The sequence below is a fragment of the Zootoca vivipara genome, chromosome 1 (genome assembly GCF_963506605.1).
Source record: "Zootoca vivipara chromosome 1, rZooViv1.1, whole genome shotgun sequence".
Lineage (NCBI taxonomy): Eukaryota > Metazoa > Chordata > Lepidosauria > Squamata > Lacertidae > Zootoca > Zootoca vivipara.
In genome coordinates, this window is record NC_083276.1 from 43,672,298 (window position 1) to 43,685,976 (window position 13,679).

Here is a 13,679-nt window from a genome sequence, read left to right on the forward strand (position 1 = left end):
CCCGCCGCGCCGACCGCGCGGCGGGCCGGAGGGCAGGGGAGTGCGTGCGCAGCGGGCCGGAGGGCGGAGGAGTGCGCGCCCGTGCGCATGCGCACACACACTTACTGGCGCGCTTCCCGGTCGGAAAAAACGCCGAAAATTGCTTGTGCGCATGCGTATGGGCCTCCCCGACCCGGAAGTGCACCTCCCCCGACCCGGAAGTGCACCGGAAATGACCTCTTCTGGGATGGGAGAGGCCCATACGCATGCGCACAAAGGATTTTCGGCGATTTTTTCCCGATTTGGAAGATCGCCGCCGCGCTCTGCGCCGTAACAGCAGGCGGCGGCAGCGGGCGGCGGGGGTCATCGCGGGCCGGATTGGGAGGCCAATTGGGCCGCATCCGGCCCGGGGGCCGTAGTCTGGGGACCCCTGCACTAGTCCATGAGTGCATCTGTGTGTGCTGCTGAAGATGGAATTAGCGTGGCATGTGTTGGTTAGCTTCTCTCCTCCACTCCCATCCTCCTCCTTAACCCTTTTGTATCCTTTTCCATCACTTCAGTCCAGTGTACCTTGTGGTGCACTGCATAGGTTTATAGTGCATCACGTGGTACACTGGTACATTGGCACCTTCTACTATAGTTATGAAATAGTGATAATGCAGATACTTTTTGCTGCCTGAGGCAAAGCACAATATTGTGTTTCCTCTCATTCCACATATGGAAGCCAACTGGACTAGGAATTGCAGTGGTGTAGTGGTTAAGAGTGGTAGACTCGTAATCTGGGGAACCAGGTTCGAGTCTCCGCTCCTCCACATGCAGCTGCTGGATGACCTTGGGCTAGTCACACTTCTCTGAAGTCTCTCAGTCCCACCCACCTCACAGAGTGTTTGTTGTGGGGGAGGAAGGGAAAGGAGAATGTTAGCCGTTTTGAGACTCCTTCGGGTAGTGATAAAGCAGGATATCAAATCCAAACTCTTCTTCTTCTTTATCAGCAGGGTTCACCACAAGTAAGGATAGAAGGCCAACATCTATTCATTCATTCATTCATTCATTCATTCATTCAATTTATATCCTGCCTTTCCTCTCAAGGAAGCCCAGATTGACAATTTAGGCGGCACAAAGCAGGCTGCATGCCACAAACAGCTCAGTCATTCAGCATTTGCAGTCTGAGGCACCCTCCTCACTCTGTCTAATAGTAGGACAGGCCCTGGTAACACAAAGGTCTTTGTGTTCTTAACCACTTTTTTTTAGTGGCATAGTAACCAAAAGGCCTTTGGTCTTCATCTTATACCTTTCTATGCAATTACTTTTTTAAACACAGTACAAAGACTCTTGCCGATTATTGGCGAAATAAGCAGTCAATTTCTGGGCTTCCTAAATAACTTTTCTTCACGACATTCCTGCACTGACACAGGTAAAGCCAGACTAGGAGTTCATAACTGAGGTGAATCTGATCCTTGCTCCTGAAATGTGCAAAAGCCTACTGAGGAATCCCCCTCCTCTTATATTTATTCTTCAACCCATTGAAAAAATGACTACAGATGCTTAGCTGAAGCCTCAAATGTATCTAAAGCTCTGCAGTACAGGTGAAAAGCTTTGGCAACCTAGGACTCTGAAGGAAAAATAAGGACGCTTTCCATTTAATCAATTATTTTTCTTTATCGTGCCACATGTAGATGTTCATCATTTTCCAGAGTAACAAACCAAAATGGCACATCCAGGTTCCTGTCTCAAGGAGCTTCCAATGTAAAAGACAATACAGAAGAGAAAACCATCAAAGGGGAAGATGATGGATTAGGGAACGATGTGCGCTTGGTTCAGTGCTTAGGCTTATTTTCAGTAGGGCAAGGGTGAAGAACCTAAGGACCTCCGGATATTGCTGGGCTAGAGCTCCCATCATTGCTGACCATTGCTGGGCTAGAGCTCCCATCATTGCTGACCATTGCTGGGCTAGAGCTCCCATCATTGACCAAGCTGGTTGTGGTGATGGGAGCTGGATTGTGTGCAGATTATCATCTTAAAATGCAGCTCAATTCAGATTGGAACTGGTTTATGGGGGAATGCATCAAAATACAGTATTTCCTATGCAACGACTGAAATAAATGAAGATTCTGGCTAACATTATGTGTACAATGCTTCCCAAACCAGCAGTGAGAGTGCACTGTATGCAGAATAAACAGGAGTGTGTACACTGCCTTGGAGTCCAACAAGATGGAGGGCCCGTGCAATAGGGGACAGAGGTTCTGGGTATATGGGGCTCATGGGGCTTCAGCTCCCTCTATATTTTGAAGCAGGGGGCCCAGCCCACCCAATATTGAGGGGGCCAACATCCCCCGCCACCTCCAGGCACTCTCTGTGCGCCACAGCCCGTCTGGGGGCCCAGGAGCTGGGAGAGGACTGGGAAGAGTGAGGGCAAAGATCATCCTCCGTACGTCTGGCCCCTGCCCAGCACATGCCGTGGGGAGAATGCCAAGCACGGAGCCCAGCAGCTGCATTATGCCTCCTCCTCCCCACCTGGCACATGAGCGCCAGCATCACGACAGCAGGGACAGGATGCCCGTGTGGCCTGGTGGGAGCGGGCTGGAGGTGGGATGCATCACATGATGCGCCCTCCGCAAATGTGGGGCGTAGGTCGGTGCCCCTGATAGAGGATATGAGGTAAAGGGCCAGAGGAGGAGTGACCTTTCAGCTGTTTATTATTGCCTTCTCACTGAACAACCTAGGCCCAAATGCACATCACAGCAGGTGCCATTTGCCACTGCCTTTTAGCAGCTGCCCAAATGAGCAGCTTTGGCTAGCTGACAGTTTACTAACACAGCTGAGTTGGTCACACCTCGCCATGCGCTGTTGGGAGGAGTTCTCAGCACATAGCATCCAAGTTCTTTGGCTATCTGGCCATGTTTCCTCGGAATTTCTACAAATGTGTCACCAGAACAAGACCCTTGAAATATATCTTATGAGGAAATGCAGTTAGAATTGTGTAAACTCTACTGACCAGATAATAAATGCTGATTTCTCTCCAAAATCCTAGAGAAATTTCAACATTTCATGATGCATATTTCCCTCCCCCACCCAAACAAAGCACACACCTTGCCCGGAATTCTACCTTAGGCAATATTAGTCAGATGTGTGAACTCCACCCGGAGAATTTCAACTCTCCTTAGAATCTCTGTAGATATTCTATTTCGAACCTTGAATTTCATTTTAAACGAACACCGAGGAACCTCTGGAGTCAGGACTGTGGGTCTAATTAGGGTCACTAGTCCTCTGGCATTTGACCTGGGAGGCCATTTTGGCTAATCCAAGCAAACCTGCTGCTCTACTTGTTGGGCAGGTAAAGATGTAAGTGGGCCAAATGGAAGCTATGAAAGCCCCAAACTGATTTAACTTCAGAGAGAACATCACACTTTTCACGTGACTATGTCTGGTAAAGTATACAGGACGAGACTAGATCTCCCTGTGACTCAAAATGCAATCAGTTGAAAATATGCATGCACAGATCAATTGTCTTTGCGCCATGATCCATCCATGATACAGTGACTGTTGCCAGATAACTAAGAGCATTTGCAACACCCTGTGTGACTTCGTCACATGTCATTCTTTCTGCCAATTGTGGCACAACTCTGGCCTGTTCCAGCAAAGATAGTTTTCCTGGCAAGACACCTCCTATTTTCTGGCAGACAATGTATCTCATAGTAGCTGTTGATGTGGAAGTTACTGCGGATGATATGACAGCTACTGGAGTTTGGTATGAATGATGAGGCTGTTAATGATACCCAAGAAAGGTCAGGCAAACATTTAATTGTTCTTTAAGAGGGGTATTGAGCTTGGTGGGTTGCCAGCATGGTATAAAATATCCATTCTTGGCTCTTAGATCAGCCCAAAAACTGAGAAGGGTTTGTGCTCAGAGGAATGCACATTCACTTCATATTACCTAAAGCTCTGGTTAGCCCACCAAACCGTTCGCCCTTGCCCATAACTAAAAGTGCTTCCCACCCATGTTCATATAGGCCGCAGAAGCACTACCCCTTCCTTGACGTCCTCTCCAGGGATGCTCTAAAAAAAAATTCTGAGGTCCTTCCGACTTTTTCAAGGAGCTTTCACTAAGCATGTATAATTGCTTTGACAAATCAGTGGGCACCTGTAAGCTTCCACAAGCTGCTTTGCTCTTCAACCTGGTTGTAGCCACCATCATAGTTGAACCAATGACCAACTCAATTTTTTTCTGCCAGCTCTATCTCTGATGCCTTTTACAGCTGCTCTGTTCAGTTGTTAGTGGCCTACACAGTGACTGGAGAGGCTGAGTTATAATATTGATAAAAACCACATTGCATTGCTATGCAGCCACTTACCAACTTTCACCATTAGCCTAATCAATGGGGGCTAACCTACAGAATACAGAAGATGTCATGGATGTCATCCAGAAGGGTGACTGATCTCAGTTTGCTTCTGAATAAGGTGGATTTGGGTCCCTACCGGTACTCCATCAAATATACGTATTTTGTAGAATTAGCAGGTGGGCCACAGCTATTATTTTGATACAACTTGCCACTCATCATACTATTATTTTATATTGCCAAAGCTGACCTGAGATATTATCCAATAGCATGGGGCGGAGGGGTGGAAATATACATATAATGGTTTGTTATTAATGACCCTTTCAATCCTTAAAAGTTCTGAAAAGTGTTCTGCTCCAGGTGATTCCCGGTGGATATAAAGGTAAAGGTAAAGGGACCCCTGACCATTAGGTCCAGTCGTGACCGACTCTGAGGTTGCGCGCTCATCTCGCATTATTGGCCGAGGGAGCCGCCGTATAGCTTCCAGGTCATGTGGCCAGCATGACAAAGCCGCATCTGGCAAACCAGAGCAGCACATGGAAATGCCGTTTACCTTCCCGCTGTAGCGGTTCCTATTTATCTACTTGCATTTTGACGTGCTTTCGAACTGCTAGGTTGGCAGGAGCTGGGACCAAGCAACGGGAGCTCACCCCCTCACAGGGATTCGAACCGCCGACCTTCTGATCAGCAAGCCCTAGGCTCAGTGGTTTAACCACAGCGCCACCTGGGTCCCTTCCCGGTGGATATACTTATAGATAAATCTAGAGAACTCCTAAAATGACAAGTTTGTGCACTCTAAGCAGTTTGGGAATAATTGGATCAGGAAAATGCATGGACTATGCTTTGAAGTGGTGGCCAGAAAGTGAAAGAAAAAGAAGAAGAAATCAATTAAAAGAGGATAAACACGGCTGCCGGTAGAGCATCAAGCCCCTGGGCATAACTTGTAATTATTTTGCTTTATAGTGCAACTCCTCCTCCACCACCCATGTCTATGGCAAACATTACTCCCCTTGCGAATCTAAAAGTAACCTTTCTCACCATGCTGAAAATTCAGTTCCTGTGTGGTTATTGGTAGATTTCTACTTTTTTAAAACAAAAAAACAGAAACAGAAACACAAAAGAAAGCTGAGAATTCTAAAGCGTGAACTACTAGTTTTTGTTTTAATGTAACTTTACCTTTGTATACGCACAAAATCTGGAACTGCTGTTCTACATAGGGCTTTCCTCTGGAAAAGAAATGTGACTTTCCCCCTCAGTCAGCTGCAAACTCTGCACTGCTCCCACACTGACAGCTTCAGATTATACTGTTCTGGAGGGATAGGATGCATCATCAAGTATACCTGGCCCACAAACACAAGCTCTGTGAATGTTTCATGATCGCTACATAAACTGTGTTCTAGTTGACAAGAGCTCATCACTGCCTCAAGAGCTTTAACCCTTCTCACACTTTCAGCCCAGCCACAGACTGAGTGGATCTTTATGAATTAAACCTTTCGTGGGAATCTGACCGTTTTCTTAGCCAGCACTTATTGATCAAGATGAAGGTATAGCCCACAGATGCCTCAGAAGAAATGTTTTACAAAGCTGGAGATAGCAGTGAAAAAGCAAAGACAAATCCCTATTTACAGTGCCCAGGCAGCTAATCAAATAAAATGGATCTGAGTTGGTATTCTCCAGCTCCTTACCTGTTGTTTGCTTGAAAATGCCCCCATTGTGGCCCTGGTCTGCTAGACTCCACAACAGTTTCCCAGCAGGCAGCAATGGCTAAAGCAAGTTTACAGCCTTTAAACTCAGGAGTTGTTGAGCAGGTGTTTTACGATCTAACTCACGGCTCCACCCCTCCTTAATTTCTCACAATGTGTTGCAATCTCTTTCATTAAACTCATATGCTAAGAGCAACGATCAAATGTAGTAGAAGTCTACTTGCAGATTTAATGAATACAAGACTGATGGAATTTGAGACAAATCCCTTAGCATTGGACTAATAGCAAAAAAAAAAAAAAAAAGACTAACTTTTTTAGTTTGGGAGAGGGAGAAAAGCACCCAGAAAGGATGTGAAGAGGCCATGCTAGACTGAGATATTTAGGAATATTATGTCACATTACCCTTGTTTCTGTGATTTCATCTGTGTGGCAAGTTCTGCAACCCCCCTAGTGTAACATTTAGAAGTTCTTAGGTGGTGTGCACCCATCCTGTGGTAAAATCCAAACCCCCATTTCTCTGGTGCTTGCTGAAGTGGGGGGCAGCAATACTTTCACAATTGGTAATGGTTTCCCATAAAAGCTGTGTTTTGGCAGCAGTGGCAGCAACTGAGCCACCATTGCCAAAAGCCACTTCTTCAAACAAAAGAAAAAGGGCCAGATACCGGTAATATTGCTGCTGCTGCTCACTTCTATGGGGAGGGGGGAACACCAGGCTCCACCCTCCCCCAAATCGGTTTGCCAATTTTGGACCTCCCCTAATTTTTTGACATTGTGAAGGCTGATAAAACAGTTCAACCCAAAGCAAGAAGGCAACATTCCTTTCCCCCAGTAACATAGGCTTATAATTGATTGAAGGGGGCTGATGAGGAGGAGCTGTCTAAGGTAGTGGATACATTTCCCAGGTGAGCCCCCTCCCTCTCTCAGCAGCATACAGACTCTTAGCATACAGTGTAGAAGGAGTGTCAAAAACCTTTCACAGTGAAGGAAAACACTTTTATTTTGGTTAAGATGACCCAAATTTTGATCTGGGGAGCTTCAGAAGCTGTGTCCTATCTTTGGCTTCCAGAATGAAAGCTGCCCCATCCTATATAATAATGTCCATGTTGTCCCTGCGTCCAGATGTCCCGTGTGTCCCTGGGTCACTGCGCATGTCCCCCAGGGACACAGGGATTGGACGGAGAGACAACCAGGGACACAGGGATTGGACGCGCGCGCTCTCCCCCCCCTCCCGACCTACCTGAGGCCGCCAACCGCAGCTCCCTGTGCGAGCGCGTGCTCTGTCTCCACGCAGGCGCACATGCTTCAAAGCAGCAGCGTGAGGAGGATCAGGTTGCCAGATAGCCCCGTGCGAGCGCGCGCTCTGTCTCCACGCAGGCGCACACGCTTCAAATCAGCAGCTTGAGGAGGATGAGGCTGCAAGATAGCCCCGTGCGAGCGCGCGCTCTGTCTCCACGCAGGCGCACACGCTTCAAAACAGCAGCTTGAGGAGGATGAGGCTGCAAGATAGCCCCGTGCGAGCGCGCGCTCTGTCTCCACGCAGGCGCACTCGCTTCAAAGCACGAGCTCTCCTCACCCCCACCCCTCTGCCTAACGTTTCCGTGCGAGCGCGCGCTCTGTTTCCACGCAGGCGCTCTCCTCACCCCCACCCCTCTGCCTAACGTCTCCTTACACGAGGAGAAGGAGGCTGCTTCTTTTCGCTTCTCCGCACCCCCACCCCTCTGCTAACGTTTCCTTACGGGAGGAGAAGGAGGCTGCTTTTGTTAGGCGACCAGCAGCAAGCGGCACACGTGCGAGCTCTCCCCACACCCACCCATCTGCCTAACATATCCTTACTTTCTCAAAGCAGCTCTGCTTGCCTCCCCCACCACTACCTACTTACAGATTGGGAAATCTTTTCTCCGTCTGAAATACATGTAAATCTCCTGATCAGTATTGGTTTCTGAAGCAAGGGACTGTTGGTAAACTGACACTCATTACGGATCTGGTTGCAACTCAAGCCTGTTCTGAAACTTTTATTGTCCCCATTTACTGTGAGTGGACCAAAAGCTAATCTGAATAAACTGTGCCTCACAAAGGTCAGTACTCTGCACTCCTCTGAAGTCTACACCCTAGGCATGTTAAATGTAAAAAAAGAGAGAAAAAATCTGACTCCTGAAGAACTAAAATCTTTACGACAACTGCAGTACTAAGTGATCCATTCCACTCATTCACTTCAAAACTCTTTCCTATAAGGGCTGTGGGGGGAAGCCTGTCCCAAATCCAAAGTCCTGTCAGTCTGTGTTAGGTAAATACTATATGTGTACATCAAACCAGTCATATGAAAAACCTATAAAAACCCAAGTGAAGCGTCAGTTTAATTGAAAACAACCTGCACAAATATCACTACTATGCACTCCTCTGAGGTATACACCCTAAGCATGTTAAATGTAAAACAAAGAGGGGAAAATCTGACTCCTGAAGAACTACAATCTTTACGACAACAAAAAGCAGAAAGTGAAAGACAAAAACCAGCACAAAAAACAAAAAAAGGAGACGAAAATGAGCTAAATAAAAACACAGAAAGACGCAGAGCTAAGAGAGCAAGTCAAACCCCAGATGAACAACTAAGAATACGTCAACAAAACAGCAAAAGGGAAAGAAAAAGACGAGTAAATAGATCAATTGAAGAAAAGGTAAAAAATCAAAAGAAAGACACTGAAAGAAAAAGATCTAAAAGAGCAACTTTAACTCATAATGACCGACAACCTCTAAATCAGAAACAAAACACAAACAAGAATGACAGTATAACAGATAAAAGACATTTACATGAAGATGCAAAGACACTAACTCGCAGAAAAAACAAAACATTTTATATAGAGAAAAATAGAAATGCTAAAAAAGAAATTCAAAAACGACAGCAAGATGCTGAAAGACAAAAAGCAAGGAGAGCAAATAGAACTCCAGAGGAACGAAAAATACAATGTAAACGACATGCCACACTAGAAAGAGAAAGGTTAACACATCTGCCTCCAGATGAACGCCAATTACGGAAACAACAATTAACACAGAGGAAAAGAGAATTACGACAAAGGAAAAACATAGAGAGAGAAACAATACAAAACCAAGACTCAAGGCCTGCAAAACTAACAATGACACTTATGAATGAATTGGAAAACTTCAATGAGGACATCATTAAAACACACACGTGTGGACATTTAGATCAGATATGCCAGTTTTGTAGTGCTAAACATTTTGAAGCTGAAAGACCTTCTGATCGAAAATTTTCACAATGTTGTTCAAAAGGAAAAGTAAATCTTCCCTCAATCAGTACAAATCCATTAATCCAACAGCTCATGACTGGACAACATTACTACAGCAAAAATTTCTTCAACAATATTAGATCTATAAATAGTGCATTAGCATTTGCCTCCATGGGAGCAAACATTACTCCACCACCTGGCAATGGCCCATATTGTTTCCGGATCCACGGATCAATTTGTCACAGAGCAGGCACACTGCACCCAGAACAGGGACAAAACAGACAGTTTGCTCAATTATATATTTTAAATCCTTCTGAAGCAGCAGAGCAAAGAATGCAAAATTCCGCAAATACTGGAATAAATCCAGAAATTATAAAAAAACTAAGCACACTCATTGCTCAAACAAATCCATTTGCAGAGGCCTGCAAAATGTTGTACCAAGTTGAAAAAGAATATGAGGAGGATGCTGCAACAACTGGAAACATTATTAAGGAAGTGACCATGACAATAGTGCAAGATCGAAGAAATGACCAAAGACGCTATAATGCACCAAAACATAATGAGGTTGCATTCATTTTTCAAAATGATGATGGCGAACCACCACTAGAAAGAGATCTTCTAATACACTGCAAAGCAAGTACAGATGATATAAATAAAAGAACAACACAAAGGATTAGTGTCCTTGACCCCAATCTGGAACCCATGGTTTATCCATTACTCTTCCCTTATGGTGATCAAAGCTGGGGAATTGATATACCTTTGCAACACAGACCTCAAGCGTTACAAAATTTAACAAATCAAACACGAAATCCTAGAATTCGAGTTACACAAATGCAATACTATGGGTATCGTCTTTCCATCAGAGACAACTTTAACCCCTTCTTAAATGCTGGCCGCCTTACACAACAGTATATAGTTGATGCATATGTAAAAACTGAATCCAACAGACTCAACTATGTACGACAAAATCAGCAAAAATTGAGAGTTGAAAAATACTCAGGATTGATGGACCACTTAATTAATGAATCCAATCAGAAAGGCCTGATTCCTGGAAAAACATACATATTACCATCCTCATTTGCAGGTAGCCCAAGAAACATGCTCCAAAATTATCAAGATGCAATGGCAATTGTTAGGAAATATGGCAAACCTGATCTTTTCATCACAATGACGTGCAACCCCAAATGGCAAGAGATTGTTGAAAACCTACAACATGGCCAAACTACTGATGCTCGACCTGATTTAGTTGCAAGAGTATTTCATCTAAAACTGAAAGCTTTAATTGAAGATCTCTGTAAAAAACATATTTTTGGAGTACCAAAAGCAATGGTCTACGTAATAGAATTTCAGAAGAGGGGTTTACCTCATGCTCACATACTACTTATTCTTAAAGATGACTGCAAACCCAAAACCGAAGAACTGATAGACAAAATAGTATCTGCTGAAATTCCAAATATAACCAACACTCCACGCTTACATGCAATTGTTACAAAACATATGATCCATGGACCATGCGGACCACTCAACCCTAATTCACCATGTATGTCAAATGACAAATGCACTAAGGAATTTCCAAAACCATTCCAGGAAAAAACATCAGCAAATACAAATGGTTATCCAAAATATAGAAGACGAAACACAAACCAAACTTCAATTGTGAATGGCAGGACAATAGATAACCATTGGGTTGTACCATATAATCCACATCTTGCCCTAAATTACAATTGCCACATTAATGTTGAAGTCTGCGCATCCATAAAAAGTGTCAAATACCTTTTTAAATATGTGTACAAAGGTCATGATTGTGCAAATGTTGTGATTCAAGAACAAGGCACTTTAAATCATGATGAAATTAAGACCTTCATGGATTCCAGATATGTCAGCGCTCCAGAAGCAGCATGGCGTTTAAATGGGTTTGAAATGCATTACCAATCACATACCATCCATAGGTTTGCAGTGCATCTGCCTGATGAACAATCTGTATTTTTCAATCCGAATGACATCAATACAGCAGCCCAGAGAGCTTCAACAAGAAATACTCAATTGACGGCTTGGTTTAAATTAAATCAAGAGCAAGAGCAAGCAAGGAAAATTTTATATTCAGACATTCCAATACACTATGTATTTGACTCTGAAACCAATACATGGAAATTACGACAGCGGGGTGCAGACAAAATCATTGGACGAATGTATTCTGTCAATTTATCATCAGATCCAGAACGCTACTGCATGCGTCTCCTATTGCTACATGTTCCCGGTGCAATATCATTTGAAGATCTGAGAACTGTCAATGGAAATATCTATCCCAGTTTCCAAGATGCTGCAAAAGAAAGAGGCCTCATCAATGATGATCAAGTGTGGGAGAACACTTTAGAAGATGCTATCCAATACAGCATGCCAAAACAACTAAGAGAGTTATTTGCGTACATTTGTGTATTTGCCTCCCTACAGAACATGAATGATCTTTTTGTAAAATATGAACAGTACCTCACCGAAGATATCGTTCAAAAACATATCCATCACAACGATGAATGCACAATATGCCGTTATATCGCGTTACAGGAAATATGTAACATTCTACAACTCCATGGGAAAAAATGTGAAGATTTTGGGTTACCACCTATACTACCAAATTCAAACTTACTTACTGATAACTACAACCAAGTTTTCAAAAAACAAAAAGCAGAAGAAATGACAATTACATTAAACAAAGAACAAAAAACAGCTTTACAAACAATATTGCAAGCAACTGAAAATGACAACCTTAGTAACCACTGTTTTTTCATAGATGGCCCAGGAGGTAGTGGTAAAACATATCTTTACAAGACCCTGCTCAGCACATTTCGTGGACAAGGAAATATTGCACTACCTGTAGCCTCCACAGGTATAGCAGCCAATCTTCTTGAGGGTGGAAGAACATACCACTCCCAATTCAAGTTACCTGTGCCTATAGTTGAGAATACAACATCAAATATACGACTCAATTCTGTTGATGCTGAACGTTTACGAAATTCAAAAATAATAATTTGGGATGAATGTACTATGGCCCCCTCTGTAGCTCTTGCAGTGGTTAGCAGACTGCTCCAAGAAATAATGGACAACAACAAACCGTTTGGAGGAAAAGTAATCTTACTTGGAGGAGATTTCAGGCAAACACTTCCCGTAGTACCTCACGGTGACCGTACAAAAATTGTTGAGGCCTGTGTTAAGAATAATAGTCTGTGGAGTATTTTCCAAGTCCTTAAACTTAAAAAGAATATACGCTCAGTAGACACTGAATTCAGCAATTGGCTGATCAAAGTGGGCAGTGGTGATACACCACACATTGACGGTTTGCCTGAAGATGTAATTGAAATACCTTCCAAAATTTTATGCACAGGAGATATTATAAAAAACTTTTTTGGAGACAAAAATCCTGTTACAGATGTCCCTAACTTAGCAAAAAAATCTATTCTTTGCCCAAAGAACTGTGATGTAAACTCCATAAATGAAGAGGTACTTAACATTTTAGAAGGAGAGACCGTGACATACCTCAGTTCAAACTCAATTGATGACTCAAGTGAGGAAGATATTCAAAACTATCCAATTGAGTTCCTCAATGAAATAACTCCAACAGGTATGCCTAAGCATAAACTCAACCTTAAAAAGGCCGCTATAATTATGCTCCTTAGAAACCTAAACACTAAAAAAGGATTGTGCAACGGCACCCGTCTCATCGTCAAACAACTTAAGAAAAACATCATAATTGCTCAAGTAATAACAGGTTCAGCGGAAGGAAACATAGTCTTTATTCCCCGTATGGATTTGGCTCCAACAACAACTGATTTACCGTTTATCTTACGAAGAAGACAATTTCCAGTAACATTAGCTTTTGCAATGACAATTAACAAATCTCAGGGGCAAACCTTGGAAAAAGTTGGAATTTACTTGCCGGAACCAGTATTCAGCCATGGTCAGTTATATGTTGCATTATCAAGAGTAAGGAGTTTTAATGATGTCATGGTGAAAGTCATAGAAGGTCCTAACCAAGGCAAACTGTTGGAAAACTGTGACAAAATATTCACAAGGAATGTTGTCTATAAAGAAATTTTATAGAAATTCAACATAACCTACCAAAAACACAAAATCAAAAATTAAAAAAACCCACTAATTTTGCTTATTTACAATTGTTTGACAAGGTTTGCACTTAAGAAACATTTACCATACCTAAATTGTTTTGGTTTATAACATCAAAAAAAGAAAAGAAAAAGAAATTCTTCAAATTATTCTTCTTTAACAATTCTAAAAAAATAAATACAATAAAATACAAATCAACTGCATGGTTGTCCACTTTTTTATTATGCACTATAACCAGTCTGTTCTTACAAATGTTTCACCACATATGTTCTAGCGCCCGTTTATTTAACGGGCTTAATGATACT

The 13,679-nt window shown here is 43.1% G+C and overlaps 2 protein-coding genes across 2 annotated transcripts in view; one reads left to right on the forward strand and one right to left on the reverse strand.

Annotated features, from left to right (window-relative positions):
* Nucleotides 1-6,116, reverse strand: part of LOC118083582 (cytosolic phospholipase A2 epsilon) — a 46,492-nt gene extending 40,376 nt beyond the window's left edge. The window contains exon 1 of the mRNA XM_060283018.1: nucleotides 6,002-6,116. Within this exon, the coding sequence (XP_060139001.1) occupies nucleotides 6,002-6,028 (27 nt within the window). The 5' untranslated portion in view covers nucleotides 6,029-6,116. The remainder of the gene's footprint in view (nucleotides 1-6,001) is intronic.
* Nucleotides 6,117-7,109: 993 nt separating this feature from the next.
* LOC132592021 (uncharacterized) lies at nucleotides 7,110-13,676 on the forward strand. Its single transcript, XM_060273930.1, has one exon. It carries the CDS (start codon nucleotides 8,407-8,409, stop codon nucleotides 13,351-13,353), a length of 4,947 nt encoding a protein of 1,648 aa, XP_060129913.1. The 5' UTR covers nucleotides 7,110-8,406; the 3' UTR covers nucleotides 13,354-13,676.
* Nucleotides 13,677-13,679: the final 3 nt, after the last annotated feature.